At 34.3% G+C, this 25,842-nt stretch overlaps 1 protein-coding gene across 11 annotated transcripts in view; it reads left to right on the forward strand.

Moving 5' to 3' along the window:
- The window catches only part of ANKHD1 (ankyrin repeat and KH domain containing 1), a 132,813-nt gene that overhangs the window by 82,269 nt on the left and 24,702 nt on the right, over positions 1-25,842 (forward strand). For 9 of the 11 annotated variants that reach the window (XM_047729817.1, XM_047729822.1, XM_047729818.1 and 6 more), the window contains 10 exons: positions 8,255-9,013; positions 14,689-14,834; positions 15,208-15,319; positions 15,778-15,923; positions 16,443-16,585; positions 17,084-17,297; positions 19,793-19,968; positions 20,239-20,401; positions 22,065-22,160; positions 22,622-22,738. In XM_047729817.1, coding sequence (XP_047585773.1) covers positions 8,255-9,013; positions 14,689-14,834; positions 15,208-15,319; positions 15,778-15,923; positions 16,443-16,585; positions 17,084-17,297; positions 19,793-19,968; positions 20,239-20,401; positions 22,065-22,160; positions 22,622-22,738 — 2,072 coding nt within the window. The remainder of the gene's footprint in view (positions 1-8,254; positions 9,014-14,688; positions 14,835-15,207; positions 15,320-15,777; positions 15,924-16,442; positions 16,586-17,083; positions 17,298-19,792; positions 19,969-20,238; positions 20,402-22,064; positions 22,161-22,621; positions 22,739-25,842) is intronic. The other 2 variants (XM_047729819.1, XM_047729821.1) reach the window with 1 other exon arrangement.

Genomic DNA, 25,842 nt, shown 5'->3' on the forward strand with positions numbered 1-25,842 from the left:
TGATGTGTAAGATATTAAAAACCATATGAAAACAAATTTATGAGCATATTTCATTCAGTATATGATAACCAAGCTCTAGATTTTTGAAATCACAATGAGGTGTATAAGTATATATTAGTTTCTCTTTGACTTAAGAAAAGTTGGATAGAGTTGACTGTTATAGCAGCAAGTAGAAGCTTCTTTTAAATTATGTCAATTTGAGTAATTTAGAGTATCAGGGGCCTTGACCAAGGGTTACTTCATTTCTAAACCATTACTTCCAGAGATAAAATATTGGTGATCTCTCTGACTTAAGCTTTATAATGGAGTTTTCCATTGCACACCTAGCTATTCAAACTCTTCAGGAAATGAAGACTGCTGTTTTTAATTTTAACAAATAAAAAGCAGATTAAGCATGTGCTTATTAAGGAATCTAAGCATCCTGACTTTACTCTTAGTAAAATATTTAGACCTAAATGTCTCTTTGTTTTATGTTTGGCTATATGTTGTAGAGGACTATAGTAACTTTGGCTGGGGAAATTCAGTACTAAATAAGAAATGATTAAAAAAAATATATTAATAACAGAGCCACAAAATAATCAAGAAATAATCTAGGGAGGACATGGAGTGTATGCAGAGAAGAAGTAAACCATTTTAAATTTAGATTTAATACGTAAGTCTGCAGAAACATTTGGGTAGGGTTTCTTTTAAGTTGATGCTCAAGTGAATAATCAGTCATATTCTTTGAATACTGAAATACCATCTGATACTGGGTACCTACTTAAGTTTCTTCACTTTGGTGTTTTATTACTTATTGAATAGCATAGAAATGACTAACCTTTTAAGTAATCTTTCATTTTACTAAATTTTAAGAGAAGGAAAAAAAATTAACACTTGTATTTAGACACTTGGGTGCTTGCTGTTGCCAGATGCCACGTGGCATTGCCAACTTAATATTTCTTTGTGTAGGATCAAACTGCAGTGATGTACTGTATTAAGATGCTATTTTAGGGGCGCCTGGGTGGCTCAGTGGGTTAAGCCTCTGTCTTCAGCTCAGGTCATGGTCTCAGGGTCCTGGGATCGAGTCCCACATAGGGCTCTCTGCTTGGCGGGGAGTCTGCCTATCCCCCTCTCTCTCTCTGCCTGCCTCTCTGCCTATTTTTGATCTCTCTCTGTCAAATAAATAAATAAAACCTTTTTAAAAAATGTTAGTAGTATAAATCATGTACATCATAGAATGTTTTATCACTATGAATTAGGAAAAATTAGTTGATGATACAGATTTATACAATGAATTACCCAGATAGATATTTAAATCATAAAAGATATATTATTACGTTCTCCTGCTTAAAGTGGCTTTTTCTCCTTAAAACGTCTCATTTGTGTCTCTAAAGAAGTTCCTTTGAGTGATGAAATCTCTGTTTGACCCTGTTGTTTTTGTTTCTTCTAAGTCCATAGATTGTATCTGTATTAAAATGTGATTAGGGATGAAGGAAGAGTTCTTCCTCTTCCTCCTCTCTAACACCCTCTTCCTTTCTTAGCAGTCATCTTTTAAGTTCTTAGAACATTTTACTTCTGCCTGAAGTCTTTTTATTATTTGTATCTGCATCCTTCTAAAATACTTTCATGCCCTTAAAACTTACCTAGGTATTTTACATATATACTACCCAGATATTCTTTTCTTTCATGATCCACGTACAACACTTGTTCCATCCCTCTTGACCCATATTCTCCTGATTTAGGAAGCTAATCTCCCTTACCCTTTGTTGGTTTTCAAAGGATTTGACATTCTAGGGCGCCTGGGTGGCTCAGTGGGTTAAGCCGCTGCCTTCGGCTCAGGTCATGATCTCAGAGTCCTGGGATCGAGCCCCGCATCGGGCTCTCTGCTCGGCAGGGAGCCTGCTTCCTCCTCTCTCTCTCTGCCTGCCTCTCTGCCTACTTGTGATCTCTCTGTCAAATAAATAAATAAAATCTTTAAAAAAAAAAAAAGGATTTGACATTCTAGGTGCCATCTGACAAAAGCCTCAAGATCACCCCTATAAACAAAATATGAAACCAACTGATAGTGATATGCTCAGTTTTCTAGTATTATTTAGTTTTATTAACTATAGTTTTGAATGTTCAATTGGGAAAGGATGCATAGGTAATACCAACTTTATGCCTTTCCAAATCAGTTTCCAAATCAAATTTGTTGATCAAAGCCACTGTTGCATCTTATTTGTTATAACTGGTTCTCCAGCAATTCTAAAAGATAGGACTCATGATTATCCTCTGCAGGTTGTACCACTTAGAACTAAACCCCTACAGAACATTAAAATGATGTCAAGATAAACAAAACACATCTTTTGTGTGCACCTCAAGTCCTCTTGAGGAGTAATTTCTTTTCTCTGGAGTACTGTACAGCTCTTTATTGGATCTTTCTTCTGACTCTGGTAACATCTGCCCCTTCCCCTCCCCTTGGACTTCATGTATAGAAGGTTGAGTTACTCCTACTTCCCTGAGACAATCATTCTGTTGTGTTTGATGCGAATTCTTTTGTTTTTGTAAGTTCTTATAAATTGTTTACTACTTTATGCGTATTTTTAGTTTACATGAGTGGTATTGTGCTATAGATCATGTTTTCTTTTTTGCTTTTTTCACTAAACACTGTTTTACAGATCTATCCATGTGTCTGCCTCTAGACTATTTCTGCTAGCAGCATAGTGCTTCATCTTGTATATCTTCCACTTTTTACTTGTCTTTTTCCAGTGATGGGTATCCAAATTGCTTCTTATCCCCCACCACCACAGACAATGCTGTGATGAAAATGCTGGTACAGTCCTCTTAAGGATGTGTGTGAGAATCTCTTTGGGGTAAAATCAGGGAACAGAATTACTGTCATAGGAGGTGCCTGGGTGACTCTTCCTCTTGATTTCGGCTCAGGTCTTAATCTCAGGGTGATGAGATAGAGCACTGTGACCTCATGCTCCGAGCTCAGTGGGGAGTCTGCTTGAGATTGTCTCTCAACCTCTCCCTCTGCCCCTCCCCTGCCACACATATGTGTACGCACTCTCTCTCTCTCTGTCTCTCACATAAAATATAAATAAATTTAAAAAAAAAAAAAGAAAAAGAACCTGTTACAGGACTGCATAATGTTCATCTCACAAAGTGTCACAAATTGCTCTCTAGAATGGCTATGCAGTTTGCATTCCCACTAGCAATACATAAGGGTTCCCATATTACCCGTATTATACACCCTCTGTCCCATTCCCAAACCTGCCAACCCTTGGCTTTATCTTTGTATTTGGTTTTGTACATCTTTATCTCCCCTGTTAGACTGTAAGCTCCTCAAGGGCAGGGTTTATGTTGTCTTTGTATGGTCCACTATGCCTTGCTTATACTAGATGTTCAGATATTTGTTAAATAAATTCATGAGCACCAGGCTAAGTTTAGATTGTCCGAAGACAAAGAAAATATTTAAGAATTTTTTTTAAGAAGAGAGACATTGTAATTAAAGAGGATGTTTAAAAAATTAATGAAGAAGTAGTATTCTAGAATGGTTGGGAAAAGATAAAAAACAAATTTGAATATAAACTAAGAATTAAATTAATATGCTGCTTTATATCCCAGAATTGTTTATTGGAGTAGGCAATATGAAAAGTTCTCATTTTCATATCAAATCAGTAAAATTGTATAGAAATTATATGTACAGTGAATGAAATTGAGTGTTCCTCTGGAAAATTTTACTACTAATATTCTCTAGTTTTGGGACGCCTGGGTGGCTCAGTTGGTTAAGTGGCTGCCTTCGGCTCAGGTCATGATCCCAGCGTCTTGGGATCGAGTCCCGCATCGGGCTCCTTGCTCTGCAGCGATCCTGCTTCTCCCTCTGACACTCTGTCTGCCTGTGCTCTCTCTCTCTCTGACAAATAAATAAATAAAATCTTTAAAAAAAAATATTCTCTAGTTTAGTAGATTTCCATTATGTAATCATGCTTATGTGAATTTATCAGTGTACAAATTTAATATCTTTTAATATATGAGATTTATATTAAAAAGCAGGAGGTTCAATTAATCTTTTAGCATGTTACACAGATGTTCACTCTTTGGACATTCTTGGTTAAGCTTACTGTGTTGAAGATATATAGGATGCCCTGTTACTTTGGGAAATTTTGAGACAGAAATTTAGGTATAAAGGAAAAATGAGTCATTTCTCAGCCAGTGGCTTTCATTTTTGACTGTGACGATAATAAGAAGTATTTTGTATTGAAACTCACAAAACAATATACATTTATTTATCCAAATACAAATTCCATTAAACAACGTATGTGCTAATACACTTACGTACTATGTTATTTTCAACTGTACTTCACTAACCTTTTTTTTCCACTTAAGACCCAGTTGGGAGTGTTGTTTAAAATTCATTCTTGGGGCGCCTGGGTGGCTTAGTGGGTTAAGCCGCTGCTTTCGGCTCAGGTCATGATCTCAGGGTCCTGGGATCGAGTCCCACGTCGGGCTTTCTGCTCAGCAGGGAGCCTGCTTCCTCCTCTCTCTCTGCCTGCCTCTCTGCCTGCTTGTGATCTCTGCCTGTCAAATAAATAAATTAAATTTTAAAAAAAAATTCATTCTTGGAGGGGCGCCTGGGTGGCTCAGTCGGTTAAGCGTCTGCCTTCTGCTCAGGTCATGATCCCAGGGTCCTGGGATCGAGTCCCACATCAGGCTCCCTGCTCAGCGTGGAGCCTGCTTCTTCCTCTGCCTGCTCTGTCTGCTCTGCCTGCTGCACCCACTACTTGTGCTTGCTTTCTGACAAATAAATAAATAAAATCTTCAAAAAAAAAGTCTTTCTAGGGGTGCCTGGGTGGCTCAGTTGGTTAAACATCTGCTTTTGGCTCAGGTGATGATCCCAGAGTCCTGGAATCAAACCCTGCATTGGGCTCCCTGCTGAGTGGGGAATCTGCTTCTGTGTGGTAATGTAAGAAAGTGAGGGAATTGTGGAACCATGTTTAAATTTCCTTAGACAAAAACAAGTAAGGAAAAATTTAGATCGATTTGTATGTCAGGTATTTTTCCCTTTGGCCATTATTTTTTTATTGCACAAAGTACTAATTCAGACACAACAATGATTGATGGAATTAAACTCATTTTAATAGTAAACTTAATTTTTGGCAAGTGTATGTCCACCTCATTCCCTCACTGTGCATAAAATAAAGGCTATATTCTAAACTATCTGTATATCATGGTTTCCTGTTATAAACTTTTTTTTTTGTTTTATTAATGGAGGAAAAGGGAAAAAGAGAAAGTAGGAAAACACCAGACTTAAGAGTGAGATATTGGCTTTACCTATATTCCTAAACAGTACTTTATGATGTCACTCAATGCTAATAGTGAATAGATTCAAATTACTTGTTTCTGACAGTGACTTGTTTCTGACAGGAGATGTTTTAAAAGTTAGAACTCTTATGTTCTAGATTCTTATACTACCTGGTAAAAATTTTGTTGCTAAGAGGATGCTTGTCACATTCAGTACTTTTCCCAAACACTAAGGTGTTGCTTAAGCTTCTAGGAATAATTAGGTGACATTATTTGTTTTTACCAACTTGTTTTCTTCCAGACTTATATCTTTTATTAATGCTTTAATGTGTATCTGGGCAATCCCACTAACACCATGATTATAGATACTCAGCCATTAGCTATTTTGGGAAGAACTGGTTTTTGTCCATTATTTTCACCATCCTGTTCTTCCTGCTACATATGTCCTGGCCTTAAAGTTTTTATTTTAAGTTAAATAAGTTAATTTTAGTAAATCTTGTGCTGTAAGCTTATTATATTTTATTTGTTAACAAGATAGGGCTTATTCCTGTCCATTACTGTCCTCAAAATTCCAGTCTTATTTTGGATCATACTGTTTATAAGATTTTAGATCTGAGATTGTCCAGGGTCATCGTAATTACCAGTCTGATTGGTGTTGACCTCTTACCTAATTTTCCTTAATCTTAAATACAAATTAAATAGTAAGTACACTAGTATGTTTGAAAATTAATGAACATTTAAAGCAACATTCATTCAGTCTTTGCAGAGCTTGAACTGTCATTGAATTTATTGCATGATTGAAAATTACTTTGCTGGACTAGCAGATATCTACATTGCTATTTGTGGCAGTAAATCTTTACCCTTTTCTTACCTGTTGATTGTTAGTAGGTACTTGGAAGAAATAAATCAAACCATGAATTCCTGTAAGATCTTAAAGAAGTTATTATTTTATCTCACAAGGGTCCCTGGGTCGCCCAGTCTGTTGAGTGTCTGCCTTTGGCTCAGGTCATGATCCTAGAGTCCTGGGATTGAGCCCTGTGTGGAGCTCCCTGCTCACTGGGAAGTCAGCTCCACCCGGCCACCCCTACCCTTGCTAGGGTGTTCTCTCTTTCTTTCTGTCTCTCCCTCCCTCTCTCAAATAAATAAATAAAATCTTTAAAAACATTTATCTCACAAATATAATGGATTTTGCTCTGGAAGGATAAGGTCTTGACCCGTCCCTTTGCTCAGATATAAATTTGAAATTGAATGTGGGTAATAAATTTTGCTGAAGTTTGCTTTTAAGGAATAATTAAGTCTCTTAGAATGATTGCAGTAGTTGAACTGTGGTATCCTGAACCTTTAAAGTCAATATCTGGGGGAAAACCGTTGTACTTTTTCATTAATAACACGTTGAAGATGTTTGAGGTACCTGCATTTTTGAGATTTCCTAATCTAGCAAAAACAAAACAAAACAAAAACAGTTGAATCCCTGATTTTTTTTTTTTTCTCTATTGGTTTTATTATCCTCTTGTAACTCAGAGTATTAACATCAAATGGGTGATGACATTTTTCTTTGGACTCGAGAATCATGTTGAATGCATTGGATGATCTTATTTTTAAAAATCTAAAGTTACCTATGTTATTCATATATGTTGATTGCAATTCAGAAGAGTAAACAACTATTTCTTACCCAGATCTTCTTTAAAAGCGAATTTACTGTTGTTTAATTTACATTCCATAAAGTTCCTTCATTTTAAGTATACAGTGCAGTGAGTTTTAGTAAATTTACCGAATTATGAAACTATCACTACCATCTAGTTTTAAACATCTTTGTTACTCTGAAAATATCTTTCATGCTAGTTCATAATCAATGTTCATTCTCAATACCATAACCCCAGGCAAACTACTTTCCTTTCTGTCTCTATAGATTTGCCTTTCTCTATAGATTTGATATAAATGGTATTGCACGGTATGTCATCTTTTGTGTCTGGCCTCTTTCACTTAGCGTAATGTTTTCAAGGTTTGCCCACCTTGTAGAACATATCAGTTGTTCCTTTTCATTGTTGAATAGCCCCGGTTCTTTCTAAACAGGAAGAGTAAGCCTTCAGTTTGCCTCAAAGTAGTTACTGCATAGTTCCCTCCATTTTATGTCCAGATGGTAAGATTGTTAATAATGATAATTATTTTGTCATGAGGAGTATCTTACTTTAATTGTGATCTAAAATCTTAAAATAACATACATTTACTTCATTTTTAACATATACCATCAATATGAGAAATCCTGTATGAGAAGTCTGATTTTCTCCTAGGTAACACTCATTGTTTTTCTCATAGACTTTTACATAAAAACTTTATTTAAACTCAGAATAATTGTCCTCTGTGATTTAAGTTTAATGTCATTTTCAGGTAAAGAAATGTTAAAGATTTACTTAATGGAAAATTTTAGAAGGATAGGTCTGGAAAAAACTGATTTCATGTTATATTTTAATATAATAAGACATGGGTTTTGGCCATTTAAAAAACAATTTTCATTACGTTGATTTACAAGTTATAGTTTCCTGTAGTGACCTTTACTTGCACAGTTAATATTGTGAAGAAACAATTGGGATATCTTTAATGATATCCTCAACACTATTTTGACGCTATTTTAGAGTTAATGTTCTTTAAAAGTCAAACCTAATATGCAGAATTGTGAGATTCTTTCCTCTTTGATCTCCTTTCTCCTTGCCGCATCTTAACTTCCAAAATTCTCCTATCCTAAAATTTCGATTTTTTTAATTTAAAAAAGTCACATTTTTCAAATCGACAACATCCAGAATGTGCTGTTTTGAAATAGATGAGTACAGTTTAATCTACCTTCCACTGGTGTGAATCTTTGAACATTCATTCTACAGCATTAGTTATAAGGGTTTTGGGAGGGAGGTCCGTGTGTGTGGGAGGGGGAGCTGATTTTTTTTTTTTTTTTTTTTTAGCATGGCACTTTTTCAAACATTTTTCATGTGCTTAGGTACATCCAAGCAGAAGTCCAGTTCCCTGCAGGTAGCAGATCAGGACGTACTGCCACCTTTTCACCCATACCAGCCTTTGGAGTGCATAGTAGAGGAGACTGAAGGCAAGCTGAATGAACTGGGACAAAGAATTAGTGCTATTGAAAAAGCACAGCTTAAGTCACTGGAGTTAATTCAAGGTGAACCTCTGAACAAAGATAAGATAGAAGAACTTAAAAAGAACAGAGAAGAGCAAGTCCAGAAGAAGAAGAAAATACTGAAAGAACTACAGAAAGTGGAAAGGCAGTTGCAGATGAAAACACAGCAGCAATTTACCAAAGAATACTTGGAAACCAAAGGTCAGAAAGACACAGTATCTCTACACCAGCAGTGCTCTCATAGAGGAGTCTTCCCAGAAGGGGAAGGAGATGTTAGTCTCCCAGAGGATCACTTTTCAGAGTTACCTCAGGTTGACACAATCTTATTTAAAGATAATGATGTTGATGATGAGCAACAGTCTCCACCATCGGCAGAACAAATTGATTTTGTCCCAGTCCAGCCTTTATCTTCTCCGCAGTGTAACTTTTCCAGTGACTTAGGTTCTAATGGGACAAATTCTCTTGAACTTCAGAAAGTATCAGGTAATCATCAGATTATAGGACAGCCTCAGATTGCTATTACTGGACATGATCAGGGGCTCTTAGTTCAAGAACCAGATGGACTAATGGTTGCAACTCCAGCCCAGACGCTTACCGACACTCTTGATGACCTGATAGCAGGTGGGTTAAGAAATATATCTGTAATAATTTCTCTTTAATCTGTGTGCTCAACTTCTTTACACAACCCTCCAAAAACACCAACTTAGTACTTTTCCATTTTAGAACTATCTTTGTAAAATTATTTATTCCTTAAGGTGTTTTGGAAGTGAATTTAACTAAGCAGTATACCACTAACACATGAAAGTGTGTTTTCCCCTTTTCTTTCTTGTTATTTGCAAAGGCAAAAAATAAAGTTGCCATGAGCTTTTATTTTAGAACTTTGGTATCCAGACCACCCTGTGGGGTGCCTGGGGTGCTCAGTTGGTAGAGCATGCAACTGTTGCTGTCCAGGTCATGACTTTGAGCCCCACACTGGGTATAGAGATTACTTAAAAAATAAAAACAAACAAACGAAAAAACAAAACATCACCCTGTGTTGTATCTTGGGTAGGACATCTCAAAGTAAAATTTCTTTATAGGCTTTAGAGATATTCACATAAGATTATACATTAAATTTTCCTGCTAGTGATTTTCATATCTGAAAATCATAATTCTAAATTAATTTATAATTTTATTAGATCAACTTAAGTATTTTTAATTAAGAGGGATGTTCAGAGAAAACTATAAGTATTCCATGTTCTTGTATTTGTGGCTAGAAGATTCAAATTACATTGAAATTATTATCAACTGGATGATGATTTGGAGATCAGGATTTTTTATATTAACTATCTTGATGAAAGCACACAGACAGACACAACACACATACACACAGGAAAAGAAAAAAAGAAAGGCCTGATAACCTTAAAGTATATGTTTCTGTTTATTGTTGTGTGGAAAATTACAACTAGATATGAAATGAGGTGCACAAGTTTACTTTCCCTTTCATTGTCCTTGCAGCAGTGGGAAAACAGTGCAATTAATCATTTACCTTCCTAAAGATGGCTGGTGAATGTATCACCTCCATGAGAGCCCAGTTCAGAAATGCAGCCAGAATGGCTGTTGACAGTGGATGAAGACCAAGAACTAAGATGTAGCTGGAGTGATATTCAAAGGCAGGCCAGTCCTCTGTCTCTTGATTGCAACATTTTTTTTCCTTACTGTTGTCTGTTTCCTCTTGTCATATTCTCCTCCCCTCTTCCCATCCCAATTATGCTATCCCAATTTCCTTTCTTCTTTTGTGAGCTTTTAGCCTTCCTAATCTTTACTGAATCTTTAAAAATGTGGAATAAGCTTACTTAAATCAGGAATTTTATTGAGCATTTGTATGATTTGCAATGGTTATAGAATTGTGATACTGCCTATGAGCCTCCTCTGATACGTAATAAATAGCACTGTCCAGAGGAGGAATACTTAGTTTCCCGTACAGAAAATAAAAATGCTGGGAAGTGTTTTAAGGAGTTACATTCTTTATTCTTTAATTTGGGTTTTTATATCTTCAGCCCACAGCCACTTAACTCAAATTAACTTTGTGTCATTGGTGTTGAGAGTTGTTATAAATTATGAATAAACTCTTAGAGTTCATTTATATTCCTAATTTCTAATCTGGGTAAAAGCAGGTATTTGAGCATCAAGTATGGTTAAGAATAATAATAATGAAACTGATAATACGGGAATAACATATTTAAGACTTAGATTACATAAATGACATTATAATGTTCCTAATTGAATACTCAGTTTGCAGCCACATTACTGCTCAAACTAGTTTTGTTGTAACTTAGAACTTGTCTTTTTTTTTTTTTTTTAAATAATTTAGAAACCGCTCTAAAAAGAACTTGTAGATATTAACTTTATGGTAGTACTTATGGATGATTCTTCTAGGGGAGACAAAATTTATTTCATCAAACTATTTGTTATGTTGATATGGACCTTATAAAGTTCAAAAAATTTGTTTAGAAACATTGTTTAATTATGTATTATATTAATATAAACTAAGAAAATTTAATTTCTATTAGACATTAATATCTAGTGATAGTTGGCCTATCATTTTGTATAATATTCTTTTATTAATAAACTTTTGCTTATAAATCAGCCAATAACTAAACATTATCTTCATATAAAAATTTCCATTTTCATTATCTGTTTTAAAATATATAGCAATAATTAGATTTTCTTTGTTCAAGATGGTGAACTATCTCACTTAAAGTTAAAAAGTGTTATTCTATTAAGACCCAGTTTCTCTTAATTTTCTTTATCAAAGGTGAAAGAAATTAGACAAGGGTGGAGTAGGTGAATACCCAATTCTATAATTACGTGATGTATTAATATATCAGTATGATTATAGATTGCATCAGACATGTATGTGATCAATTTTACCCAAATTTAGTTCTCATCCCTCATATTTAATAAAGGAGATAATACTGTATATCTTACAGTTTTATTTTAGAGAATATTCATAGATAATAGTAATAAATTTCATTCTTTAAGTATAGGAGTATTTTTTCTTCATTGCTCTTATGTCAAAATATTTTCATGTAACTGAGTTAGTTAGATAAATAATTTATTAAGGTCATCACTTGATTAGCTGACTGAGTATTTAGTATATAGTCTAATATGTGTTACACTTGATAAATCCCAGACAGAATGTATGTAAACTCTCGATTGGGAGCATGGTTCTTCAGGTCCTTTTCTTGTGAATGTAAGTGCTGGGCTTTTAGAAGGTATCATAATAACAAGTGATTCTCAGTTCAGATGTCTAGAACTAAGGTTTGGAAATCTAAAAAAATACAAAATAGCTTTGACCACTGAGCAGTTCCAGAAACATCTAGTAAAAATTTTATTATTAATATATAAAGAAGATTGATTAAAAATCAACTTAACATCAATATATTAATATTTATCGATTATTTACCATGTACTGAGCTCTGTGCTTAATGTTTTATATACATTATCTCATGAGTTATTTATAATAATCTTAGAAAATAGGTCCTTTTTCCTTTTCCATACTTGAAAAAGTATGGAAAAGTATGGTCCTTTTCCATACTTTTGTATGGAAGTTGTTACTAATGTCACCTCAAACTCAGTTCAGCCATGTCTAAGAACCTTAAATGTAATACGCATGTATCTGATTCATGTTTAAGTTCTGAATTTATCTTAAAGATATTTGTTATTTGCTTAGACTGCTAAAAAAGATTAACAATTTCCTTTAATTTTATGTTAAGATGTAGTATGTATGTAAGGTAATATAATTTTGTGGCTAGCACATTGTACTGTTGTTGGCATCTTAATAGGTTCTCTTAAAACAAATTTCAATTCAAAAGTATCTTGCTTTAAGTAATCCTGTAGCAATCAATGTAAGCTTAAGAATAAAAAGGTAATTAGGAAACCCTCTTATTTTTGAGGGAATTTGCAATAAAGTATCTTTTTAAATAATTTTTTCTAATAGATGTTAATATTTTACTTATAGATTTTTATTTATTTGTATTTAATAAAGCTACTATTATATAAAACAGATTATGGTGATTTGATTTCCTAAAATCTCACAGCATAATTTGTGTATACCTAGTATCTGAGATTTTTATATGTAAGGTTTATTATTATCTTCCATATTGCCTATAAAACCATCTTAAATTGCATAAAGGATTAAGTAGAATATTGCAGTTAATTCTTCTATCACCCCATTTTAGGATAGTACATACATTTAATTTGAATTATATAGTGACTTTTGGGGTAGTGATCTCTCATTATCAGAGACCTTTCATTCAGAGGTAGGAAACATTTTAAGATTTATGAAAATGTAGTAGTCCTGGTGTAATTTTATATTAATAAAACCTTTATTCCACATGTACCTTTTAAATCTTGCTACTTTCTAGTCTTATCTTTATTACTTTTTGTGTGTAATTAATGCTGTTAAAGTCACTTTTTGGAATGTTTCTGATTGTTATTATTGGAAGGAGGGAAAAATGTTTCTAGGATAATGTACAAAAATATACAATAGTTGATTTAACAACACATTTTTGGTAATAAAGCTGTTAAATGCACAGAATTTTTTTTTAAAGCCATCTCTGTAAAGAAGTTTTATAGTTTCACATCTGGCATAGTACTCTAATCAATTATTTAAAAATTTTTAAGTATCTGTTTTTCATGATAACAAAAAGATAACATAGATAAACAACATTAATAATAATAAAAGTAGTTCTTTAGCAAGGTATTTGTTAATCATTATGAGACCACTGTTAAAAATCTTACTATTACAGAGGAGCTACAAGTCGGTCTTTAGTGTTTTATTTTCTAGAGTTGTTTTCCAAATATACCAGCTGTTTTGAGGAGGTATGACAGAATACTGTCTGTTTTTAATTTGCTGAATGATAAATATTTTTAAAGCTTTGTTTTCATTTTCTGCATGTTCTTGTAGGTGAAACAAATATATAAAATAATAATTCCTATTTGTAACCATGAAAGAAGCTACAGAAATTCATATAGTCAATATGGTTTTATATATATTAGTGGGGAAGAGGATGGGACAGTTCATGTAGAAACATATCTGAACATATTAAAATTTGTGAAGTTAAACTAAACTTAGTTGTTTACACTTGTGAACAGTATCCTTGATTGGGATCCAGTCATATCGAAATTCTAGAGATTAAACATTCTCTAACTCTTGAAATGCTTACATTTTCCTTTGAGATCTATTTACTTTTTTTATTTACTTTTTTTATTTATTTACTTTTTTATTTACTTTTAGTCTAGATGAGAGGTTATCGCCATCACTGAAGTTTTTTCTTTTTTTATATGAATGATTATAGGTTTTTTTCTGAGTTTTTTCTTGAGTGAGTAATGTTTTTGTTTTTCAGTACAGTGAGCAATAGTACTGAAAGTCCTATAAAATATCTGGTAATTACATCTAATGAGCCCTTCACATGTACCAAACACTGTGTATTTTATTTTATTTTATTTTTATTTTATTTTTTTAACACTGTGTATTTAAATGCTTTTTGTACCTTACTTACCAGGTAAGTAAGGTACCTCTGAGATCCTATTTCTCCCACTGTGGGACAAACTCTGCCTCTTATGAAACATAAGAAATATGTAGAGACATAAAGATATAACATCAATTAACTCAGTTTTCTGACAGCAGTCCCAAACACCAGATTGAGATCCCTAATAAAAGTTCCAATGTGGATTTTAAAAATAGTTTTATTTTTAGAGATTAATTCATTTTAGCAAATTTTCAAGATAAATATTGAATTTTAAAAACACACACTCTCTTCTATTTATGTGAGAAATATTTTAACTTGTTCTCCTCTCCCCTATTTTGTGCATTGTCCTCAGGACATTTTTATCTAATTAATTTTTACAAACTAAGATACAAAATTTATTCTTTATTGTAAACTATTTTTTCCCTATTGATAACATAAAGGCTGTTATTTGTTGTGTATGCACTGAACATTAAGCACCATGCTAGTAAGTATTTCACCTGCATTATCTCAAGTGGTGTTTCCAACAGTCTTTCAAAGCAGGTACTACTGTTATCATCCCCATCTTACATATGAGGAAAATTGAGGCCCTAAGAGGTTAAATTACTTGCCTGAGATCAGAAAGTGTGGAACATACATTCAAACATAGGCCCATCTGATTCCAAAGCTTGTGTTATAACTACCACATCATATTCCTGCTATAAAATTTTTTCTGTGTTTTTATGTATATAAGTGACTTTACTCTTTTAAGTAGAATTCAGCAATATGAATATTGTTTTTCAGCTGTGAGTAGCAGAGTGCCCAGTGGTTCAAACAGTTCCTCTCAGACCACAGAATGTCTTACACCTGAACCCTGTTCACAGTCTCCAAGCAATGTGGCTTCCCAGTCTATTCCCCCTGTGTATCCTTCAGTTGACATTGATGCACATGTAAGTAGATTGCTTGCTTGCTTCCTTGCTTGCTTTATTTATTTATTTAAAGGATTTTACTTATTTACTTTAGAGAGAGATAGAGTGCACAAGTTGGGGGGAGGGGCAGAAGGAGAGAGAATCTCAAGCAGACTCTGCTGAGCACAGAGCCCGATGCAGGGCTTGAGATCATGACCTGAGTAGAAATCAAGAGTTGGACACTTAACTTACTGAGCTACACGGGTGCCTCTTTATTTAACTTCTTTTGCAAATTCTGAGTTTCTTTGTTTGGAAAAGAAAATTATCATCCTACATTCATTGTGAAAATAAATATTATTTGCTCTTCAAATGATAACACCGTTGTAAACAAAAACTAACTTTTTCTCCCCTCTAGACTGAGAGCAATCATGACACAGCGTTAACATTAGCTTGTGCGGGTGGTCACGAAGAACTTGTGTCTGTACTCATTGCGCGAGATGCTAAAATTGAGCACAGAGACAAAAAAGGTAAGAAATGTCAATCAGAAGTAAAGCCTGAGAGTAGTTACATGAGAAAACAGTTTTTTCTTTTTAAAAAAGACAGTTATGTTTTTGATTATCAATAAATAGTTCCTAGACTACCTCAGTGAAAAAATGGATACGCATATTTCAGTAAGGAATATCCAGTGAGGTATAGCAAGTTGTTTTTGCCTTTCTCCTTAATCTAAAAGTAGAGCTTACAGAGATATCAGACAGAGTTCATTATGAGTATAAACTTTGGTAGTTTTGTTTGACTTAGCATTTCCTTTTTATCACGTGTTTTTGGGGTTTTGTCACTAATAAATTAGTGATTAGAGCAGTTTTATGTTAAATGGTTGTTAAGAGTCTGCCCTAAAGAGCTTCTTCTTTTGAAGTAATAGAGAATTAAAAGCAATGGCTCAATAAGTAAAAAAACACAAATTTGAGATTTTTATTTTCTGCTTTAGGTTTCACACCACTGATCCTGGCAGCAACAGCAGGGCATGTTGGAGTTGTTGAAATCCTTTTGGATAAAGGTGGAGATATAGAAGCACAATCAGAACGCACTAAGGATACTCCACTTTCATTAGCATGTTCTGGTGGACGTCAGGAGGTGTGTTAATGTTAATTTTCATTTTGAAGACATTATGCTTATATATTAAATATGCATATGCTTAGTAATTTAGCTACATGAATAAAACTTACATGTGGTGTGACATGTTCCATATACTAAATTTGATGGGAGTACTAAATCGGCTTTTATGGAATCTGTTTCTTGTGCTTTAGCCAAAAAAAACACAAAAAACAAAAAAAAACCTCTGTTTATCCTTAGATTTATTGAGGCTGAATAAGCCACAGTCCTAACACATATGAAATGCAGGTTCATCACTCAACAGTTAATGAGTAGAATGAGTAATATTTTGTTATTTCAATATAATTGGGATTTCAAAGCTCCAAATTCCTTGATATGAAATTGAATCCATTTCTCTAGTGCTGATGTTTGAATATTTAGGGCATAATTAAAATGTCAGATATTCAGACGAGTAATGTATAGGTTCCATTTCTTTGTGCTTCCTTCATTATAAGTTGAACCCTTGGTTTAAACGGGATTTCTCTGTATTTTACTTCATAGGTGGTAGACTTGCTTCTGGCTCGAGGTGCAAATAAAGAACATAGGAATGTGTCTGATTATACACCATTGAGTCTAGCTGCATCTGGAGGATATGTTAATATCATTAAGATTCTGCTTAATGCTGGGGCAGAGATTAATTCAAGGTATCTATCTTCATTTTATTCATGATTAGTAAATTACTACCTTGGGGTTAAGCGTCTTCCTCTAAATATTTGTACGGATATCAATTTTAATTAAGATAATACTAAAGTCAACTATACTTGTAACTAAAAATTAGAAACTTTTTTAGAGATAGTTCTAAAGTACAAGACCAACAGTTTTTCCTATGATGTGCTTATAAGTAATCATAGCTTATTTCAGCTAAAATAGCGATTTTTAAAGATACCTCATTTCAGGAAGCACTTCGTTGTGTATGGTTGGAAATTTTTAACTTCTAAATAGGGATTATGTTTTAAATTGTGAGATTTTCCTATTCCTAGTTAGTAGTCTACACAAATAAAATTTATTCATTGGTGTTAGAGACCTTTCTTTTTACTCTGAATCATTTTCATCTTTTATATTCTCTGTTTTATATTCTCTGTTTTTTAAAAAACAATAGGCAACATATTATCTTAATTTTCTAAGCAAATTTCTCCCCTTAGGACTGGGAGTAAACTAGGTATTTCTCCCTTGATGTTGGCTGCCATGAATGGACATGTTCCTGCAGTGAAACTGCTGCTTGATATGGGTTCAGACATTAATGCCCAAATCGAGACCAATCGGAACACGGCTCTCACTTTGGCCTGTTTCCAAGGCCGAGCAGAAGTCGTGAGTTTGCTTCTGGATCGAAAAGCCAATGTTGAACATAGGGCAAAGGTAAGCATTTTATAACTTTTATAAAATTTTATATTTTATAAATTTATATTTATATTTATTATAAATATATATATATTTAAATATATATAAAATATATATATATTTATATATATAAATATATATATTATATTATTATAAATATAAAAAATATATTTTATATTTATAAAATTTATATTTTATAACTACTTAGGGTGTATTTCTAGTATAAAGAGCATGTGTTTCAGATGCCTGCCTGGATCAGTCAGTAAAGCATCCAGCTCTTAATCTTGGGGTTGTGAGTTTAAGCCCCACATCAGGAGTAGAGTTTACTTAAATATATATAGTTATGAAAGGGCATCTGACTGATTCAATCAGTAGAGTGTGTGTCTCTTGATTTTGGAGCTGTGAGTTTGAGCCCCACGTTGGATGTAGAAATTACTTAAAAATAAAATCTTAAAAAAAAAAAAATTAGCATGGCATTTCAACTCAAATTGAATGTGCTGTTTTAAACTGTCTTAAGTTAAAAATGACATCCCAAGACAATATCTGGGAATTGTGGCCAATGACACACTATCATCATTCATGTCTTTTATTAAGAACAATGAAGAAAGTAGAATCTGTATGTTTTCCAACCTTAGCCTTGAGTAGCTATTAATCCTCCAGTTTGCAGTCTTTGAATATAATATTTGTAGTAAGATTGTCGAGGTTTCTGTTTGTTTTTTTTTTTGTTTTTTTAATGTAAGCTCTATGCCCAACATGGGGCTTGAACTCAAAACCCTGAGATCAAGAATCACATGTTCTACAGACTAAGCCAGGTGTCCCATAGGGTCCTTTAATGTAGATTTTTAAAGAACTCCTTCAAAGAAGCATGTGCTTTTTATTGGTAAAAAATCCAATCAGAAAAATTACTGCATAGATTATAAAATTAAAATAGCTAAAATTTAGTCTGATTGTAACAGATTCTGACAAATTCATGACTGTTTGGCATTTAGAAGGAAGTTAGTATATCAGTGTTTTGAATTTCTGTGCTTAGAACTTAGGTACTTACAACCCTAGAAATGTAGCTTATGTGGAATTCTTTATAGTCAGACAGCAGCCAATCTGGTAGTCATTTCAGACTTGAAAGGTTTTTTTGGTGTTCTTTTTTAATGAGAGGATGATCTTTCTAGTTCTTTTTCTTTTTTCTTTTTTTATTTTTTAAGATTTTATTTATTTATTTATTTGACAGACAGAGATCACAAGTAGGCAGAGAGGCAGGCAGAGAGAGAGGGAAGCAGTCTCTCCACTGAGCAGAGAGCCCGATGCGGGGCTCAATCCCAGGACCCTGGGATCATGACCTGAGCTGGAGGCAGAGGCTTTAACCCACTGAGCCACCCAGGCACCCTAGATTTGAAAGGTTTGAATCATATTTTCTCCTTGAACTGCTTTAGTTATATTTCTTAAAAAAAAAAATTTTTTTTTTAAAGATTTTATTTATTTATTTGACAGAGATCACAAGTAGGCAGAGGCAGGCAGAGAGAGAGAGGGAAGCAGGCTCCCCGCTGAGCAGAGATCCCGATGCCGGGCTTGATCCCAGGACCCTGAGATCATGACCCAAGCCGAAGGCAGAGGCTTTAACCCACTGAGCCACCCAGGCGCCCCTATTTCTTAAAATTTAATGCAATATTTACATTTTTGTAATCTACAAAATTAGGAAATACAGTTTTCCTCAAATTTTTCATATCACACAGACAAAAAATTTTTTTTTCATAGCACAAAGAAAAATGAATCTTTCCTGCTATCCAGGAAGTGGATTACACATATTCAGTGTTAGAAGTCCTATAAAAATCTATATTTCTTTAGAAATGATACCAGTATGAAATGCCTCTTGGCAAAAGTTTTAGAGATTAATGAGCAAAAGACACATATGTATAAAATTTATAAAGTGATATTTTAATGTATTTTTCCCAAGTTTGAACAGGATGGAAGGAATTTATTCTGAGTTATTTAGCAAACTACATTCTCAGATAAAAATTTTAAACAGGGTGGTGGTGGGAGGGTTATGGACATCGGGGAAGGTATGTGGTGTGGTATGGTGAGCACTGTGAATTGTGTAAGACTGATGATTCACAGACCTGTACCCCTGAAGCAAATAATACATTGTATGTTAATTAAAAATTTTTTTTTTAAACAAAGTTTTTCCATTGAACAATGTACTTTATTTAATTTTCTTTTTATCTTTCATATCTGCTCATTGGGTAGACAAGTCATTGTCTCATGTGTAAATTTATAACAGTATAGAAGTTGTGAAATTGGTTTTTTTGATACGAGACAGTATGTTATGATAAATTAATTCATTCTAGCATGTCTGACTCAATCTAACAATTTTCATTTGTTGTTTTGTAAAATTGAAGATTAAATATTGCTTAGCTCTTTTATGAGAGAAAATCGGAAATAGAATCCATTTGTAAGTCAAATGTTTTAGACTGTTAACAAAATTTTATTAATGTACTTGCATAAATTTTTTGTTTAAACAGACTGGTCTTACCCCCTTAATGGAAGCTGCTTCTGGAGGATATGCAGAGGTTGGAAGAGTTCTCCTTGATAAAGGAGCAGATGTCAATGCCCCCCCTGTGCCTTCCTCAAGAGATACTGCTTTAACAATAGCAGCTGACAAAGGTCACTACAAATTCTGTGAGCTCCTGATTAATAGGTGGGTAAATTTTTTATTTATATATTGAAGTTCTTGTCCTCCTTTTCACTTTTCAGCACCTTTACAGCTACTCAGATTGTTTTACTTTATTGACATTTTAAAGAGCAGATGATTGAAAAAAATGAAGAACATATTATTTGCATGCTATTTAATAGAAGATAAAAGACAAAGAGAGGAAATAGAAAGTCAGCCCCTTGTAGGAGACTAACTATAGTAACGTTCTTTGATTTTTTTTTTTTATTTATTTTTTACATTCTTTGATTTTTATAGGGGAGCCCATATTGATGTTCGGAACAAGAAGGGAAACACGCCACTCTGGTTGGCATCCAGTGGTGGTCATTTTGACGTGGTGCAGTTGCTAGTGCAAGCAGGTGCTGATGTGGATGCAGCGGATAACCGGAAAATCACACCTCTTATGTCAGCATTTCGCAAGGTAATTTGATGTGGAGGGAAGAAGGTAAAATGTAACCATTTTTAACTAATTCTAAGTTGAAACCATGTGGGAAAAATGAATTGCTCCTGGGGAATAGACTGAATTTCCATACGTAAATCACTGCTATCCTTCCACCCTCTTTTGTGGCCAAATCTAAGAGTTACACTGTAGTTCACTATAAGCAACTGCATTGTTAAATCGGTTGTGTCCCAACTAGTTTTGTTATGTTGAACATAAAAAACGAGATTTGTATGTGGATGATGTCTTCTCTACCTAAGAAGGAACAAAAAGGAGTGGACTCTTTCATAAAAATGCATTATACCTCCTGTATATATATTGCTTGTCTGCTGTATTTTTAAAAGCCTTCCCGTTACAATTACAATCAACTATAAACTACTTAACATGGCTTACAAAGCCCTACATGATATGGCTTATGCCAGCCTCCCCACAGCAAGTAATTTTTGCTACCCTTTATCCTTGCTTACTACACTTCTGCTGCTGGTCTAGAATGCACTAAATTTTTAACTTCCAGAGGGACTTTGCACACTGGTTTTCTTTCCCTTGCTCTTCATGGGCTCCCTGCTGTTCATCCTTTAGCTCCCATTTTAAATTAGGGAGTCCCTCCCTAATATGCATCTGAAAAAGGTCCTCTTGTTCTTTTTTATAGTACCCTATTATTTTCTTTATCCCAATTTGTAATTATACATTCAAACATGTATTTACTTATTTAATGCTTATCTCCCCAAGTAGACTGGAGGATCCAGGAAGACCAAGCACGAATATCCGTACTTATACACATTGTTTAGCATGGTGCCCAACACATACTAGGTGGTCACTAAATAGTTATTGAAAGAGAATAGTGTAAGTTTGTATATTAAAAAAAGAACTTAAAATTTTTTCTGGACTTAATTCTTTTTTTAATTTTTCCTTTCCTTTTAATTGAAGGATCATTTACATATAGGAAATATACAGTCCTAAGGTGCATAGTTTAATGAGTTTTGATAAATACATATACCTATGCAACCCACACCCCTTACATATATAAAATGCTTCTGTAATCATAGAAAATTTCGTCATGCCTATTCTCAGTTCCCTGCCCTGGAGGCAATGACTTTTTGACGTCTCTGAACTTGTCACCATCAGACTAATTCTTGAAGATGTTTTAAAACTTGATAGGAGGAAAACTATGTAAATTTGGTCATGTTAAAATACATGGTACTTAGAATTAATTATATCATCCGCCTCTGATCATAGCATTTAGAAAGCATTTTACCTAGATTCAAGTCATGAGCCCCAAATAAATGTGAGAGTCTACCTTGTTTAGTAAGATGGACCCAAAATAATGCTTTGAAATCTCGAACATCTTTCTGTTTTAGTACCAGTTTCCCTTTTATATAAAGGTTCATTTCATACCACCAGTTTTTATTAATAGCTTTTCTCTGGGAAACACTTGTTTTCTACAAAAGTTTTTCTGTTTTCAGTGGGGAAATGCTAGATTAAATCTAGGAAAGATAAGTGAGTGTGTTGTTTTATTTTCACAATTTCAATTTTCAGTTTAGTGAACTATCTGAAAGTATCACCATACCTTTTACTTTTAAGTTATTAAGCATATGGGCAAATTTTCAAGTTCTTTTGTGCATTTTTGTTGTTGTTGTTCTTACAGGGTCATGTAAAAGTTGTTCAATATTTGGTGAAGGAAGTCAATCAGTTCCCTTCTGATATAGAATGCATGAGATACATAGCAACAATTACAGATAAGGTAGGTTTAATAAACTGTTGAAGCACATTTTTGTTCTTTGTGGAATTATATGCCAAAGTGTGCAATTAGCAACCTTCCTTTTGTCTTCTGTGAAACTGATCACCTAATCCATCTGTGTTTTAGTTTCTCCATGGAGAATGGATATTGTAATATTAACAGATTATTTTGAGATTTCCTTCCTGTTATGAGCTATAATCACAGTGAGTGTGGCTAAAAGTTATTGCTAGACTTAGCCTGATTAGAAAGTTGCCTAAGAACACAAACTTTTTAGGAAATAATGCCCTTTTTTGGTGAGAATTAATTTATGACTAGGCTCAAAGGATAGCTTATATTTGGCTTAGTGAATTTTCATTTGTTTGGGCTTTAAGTCCTGGACTTCACTGTGCTTATCAGCTCAAGTTTTATTTGGCCTGTTGATGTTATGTGTTCCTATATTTATATAATTCCATTTTCCACTATAGGAACTCTTGAAAAAATGTCACCAATGTGTTGAGACAATTGTGAAGGCTAAAGACCAGCAGGCTGCAGAAGCAAATAAGAATGCAAGTATTCTTTTGAAGGAACTTGATCTGGAAAAGGTAAGAAAAATAATTTTTCTTTTTAGAAATTGTTGAAAATTGGGGCACCTGGCTGACTCAGTTGGAAAGCATGTGACTCTTCATCTCATGGTGGTTAGTTTGAGTCCCACATGGGTTGTAGTAGAAATTACTTACTTATTAAATAAATTTCAAAAGTTTTTAAAAAGAATTGTTGAAAATTTACGGGAATAAGTTTACCATCCTTATGACCAACAACTTTAACAAAATCTCTTTCCAAGGAAATGATTAATGGATTGTCAAATCACCGTCAACTTTTTGATTGTGACCTCTTATTCTTAAAAATATTTTGAATCATGTAAGTAAGAAACTAGTTTTCAAGCAGATCATAGTTTACCAAATGACATTACTACCTAAGTGGTTTTTTTTTTAAGATTATTTATTTATTTATTTGAGAGAGGGAGAGAGAATGAGTGGGGGGGGGGGGGAGAGGGAGAAGCATACTCCCTGCTGAGCAGAGAGCCCTACATGGGGTTCCATCCCAGGACCCCAAAATCATGACCTAAGCCAAAGGCAGACGCTTAGCCAACTGAGCCACCCAGGTGCCTCTACCTAAGTGGTTTTAACATTACTTTGAGAAAAAATTTTTTAAACATTGGAAATCTTTTGTTAATTATAAGATGTGTGCTGTTAGTGGTTTATTAGATCCTCACTTAAAGAGTAAGTGTCTAATATCCTAGGTTGTGTGGTATAATGGAAAACGTTTAAAAAAAAAATTGCTTTTCTGAGGGTCAGTCTGGTTACCTGGAAAATGAGGGTGTTGCTGTTCAATCCACAAGTTGTATTAAAAGAACAAAGACTATGATCAAGTAGAGTTCTTTTAGGAATGCAAGAGATAGCTTAACATGAAGATTATCTTGTTGATGATTAAAAGAAGAAAAAAATTATTTTGAGAGATACTAAAATCTTGAATCTCTTACTTAAAAAAGAAAAAGAATAAAACATGGGGTGCCTTGGGGCACCTGGGTGGCTCAGTTGTTATGTGTCTGCCTTTGGCTCAGGTCATCATCCCAGGATCCTGGGATCGAACCCCACATCAGGCTCCCACTCTGCAGGAAACCTGCTTCTCCCTCTCTCATTCCTCTTGCTTCTCCCTCTCCCACTCCTCCTGCTTGTGTTCCCTCTCTTGCAGTCTCTCTCTCTGTCAAATAAATAAGTAAAATCTTAAAAAAAAAAAAAAAATATGGAGTACCTGGTTGCCCAGTCAGTTAAATGTCTAACTCTTGATTTTGGCTCAGGTCATGATCTCAGGGTTGTGAGATCAAGCCCTGCATTGGACTCTGTACCAGGCATGGAGTCTATTTAAGATTCTCTTTCTCCGGGGCACCTGGGTGGCTCAGTGGGTTAAACCTCTGCCTTCGGCTCAGGTCATTATCCCAGGGTCCTGGGATTGAGCCCTGCATCAGGCTCCCTGCTCAGCGGAGAGCCTGCTTCCTCCTCTCTCTCTGCTGCCTGCCTCCCTTGCCTACTTGTGATCTCTGTCTGTCAAATAAATAAAATCTTTAAAAAAAAAAAAAAGATTCTATTTCTCCCTCTCCCTCTGCCCTTCCCTGCACCTCTCTCTCTAAAAACAAACAAAAAATCCAAAAAATATATAAGCTAAGAACAGAAGAAAAGGTTGCTTGCAAATCAATGAGAAAAACATAACTTGCCCAGAATAAAAAATGATCCAACATGAATGGGCAGTTCACAGAAAAAGAAATACAAATGTTCAATGATTTTTTTTTTTTTTTTTACCACATTGGCAAAGTTAAAATTTAAAGATTAGATAAGGGGTGCCTGGGTGGCTCAGTGGGTTAAACCTCTGCCTTCGGCTCAGGTCATGATCTCAGGGTCCTGGGATCAAGCCCCGCATCGGGCTCTCTGCTCAGCAGGGTGCCTGCTTCCTCCTCTCTCTCTCTCTCCCTGCGTCTCTGCCTACTTGTGATCTCTGTCAAATAAATAAATAAAATCTTTAAAAAAAAATTAGATAATAGCCATTGATGGCAAGCGTGAGGAAGGATTAGCACTCTAGTGAATGATTTTTGATATATGGTGTAAATCACTATAGCTATTAATAGAAGTGCTTTCCCAAATAAAAGGGTGGATACCCATACTCCCACCAATCATTCCACTTATAGAAACTTAGCCTAAGGTGAATAATTAGGCAAATGCTCAAAAGATGTGAACATAAAAGGACATTCATTGCTTATATTAGGGGGAAAAGTATAAACCTTAAGATTACAGTTAAAAGTCAGGGGGCGACTGGGTGGCTCAGTGGGTTAAGCCGCTGCCTTCGGCTCAGGTCATGATCTCGGAGTCCTGGGATCGAGCCCCGCATCGGGCTCTCTGCTCAGCAGGGAGCCTGCTTCCTCCTCTTTCTCTGCCTGCCTCTCTGCCTGCTTGTGATCTCTCTGTCAAATAAATAAATAAAATCTTTAAAAAAAAAAAAGATTACAGTTAAAAGTCAGAAGGGAAAAAAGTTATATTCATTTTAAAATAAAGCAGAGTTCATAATTAGATGATTATTAAGGTACCTTTCATGTCTATAATTTTGTTTTTTGTGTAACTACCCAGGGTTATGGTCAGCAATTCCCTAAATGGCTAGCCAATTTGTTCTTCTGCCAACAGGGTGATGAAATTCAGTTTTTAGCTAAATATGCAATCTCTTCTCTCAGTCCTTTCTCATTTACATAGTGAATTGCCAACTTTTTCTATAAAATTCTAAATAGTAAATATTTTCAGCTTTATAGGCCATATGGTGTCTGTCATGAGTCCTCAGCTCTGTTGTTGTAGCACAAAAGCAACTATAGGCAATAGCTAAGTGAATGAGCATTACAGTGTTCCAATAGAACTTTATTTTTGAACACTGGAATTTGAATTTCGTACAATTTTTTTTCAAGTGTCACAAAATACTCATTTTATTTCTTTCAACCATTTAAAAATGTCAAAGCCAGTCTTAGCTTTCAAGTCATATAAACACAGATGGTAAACTGGACTTGGCATTCAGGTCACAGTTTGCCGACTTCTGATTTGGATAAATAAAAGTTTCAAAGAATAATCAGTTTATGCCTCAAAATGATAAATTTTAATTCTGAGGAAAATGC

Source organism: Lutra lutra, chromosome 5 (genome assembly GCF_902655055.1).
Source record: "Lutra lutra chromosome 5, mLutLut1.2, whole genome shotgun sequence".
Classification (NCBI taxonomy): Eukaryota; Metazoa; Chordata; class Mammalia; order Carnivora; family Mustelidae; genus Lutra; species Lutra lutra.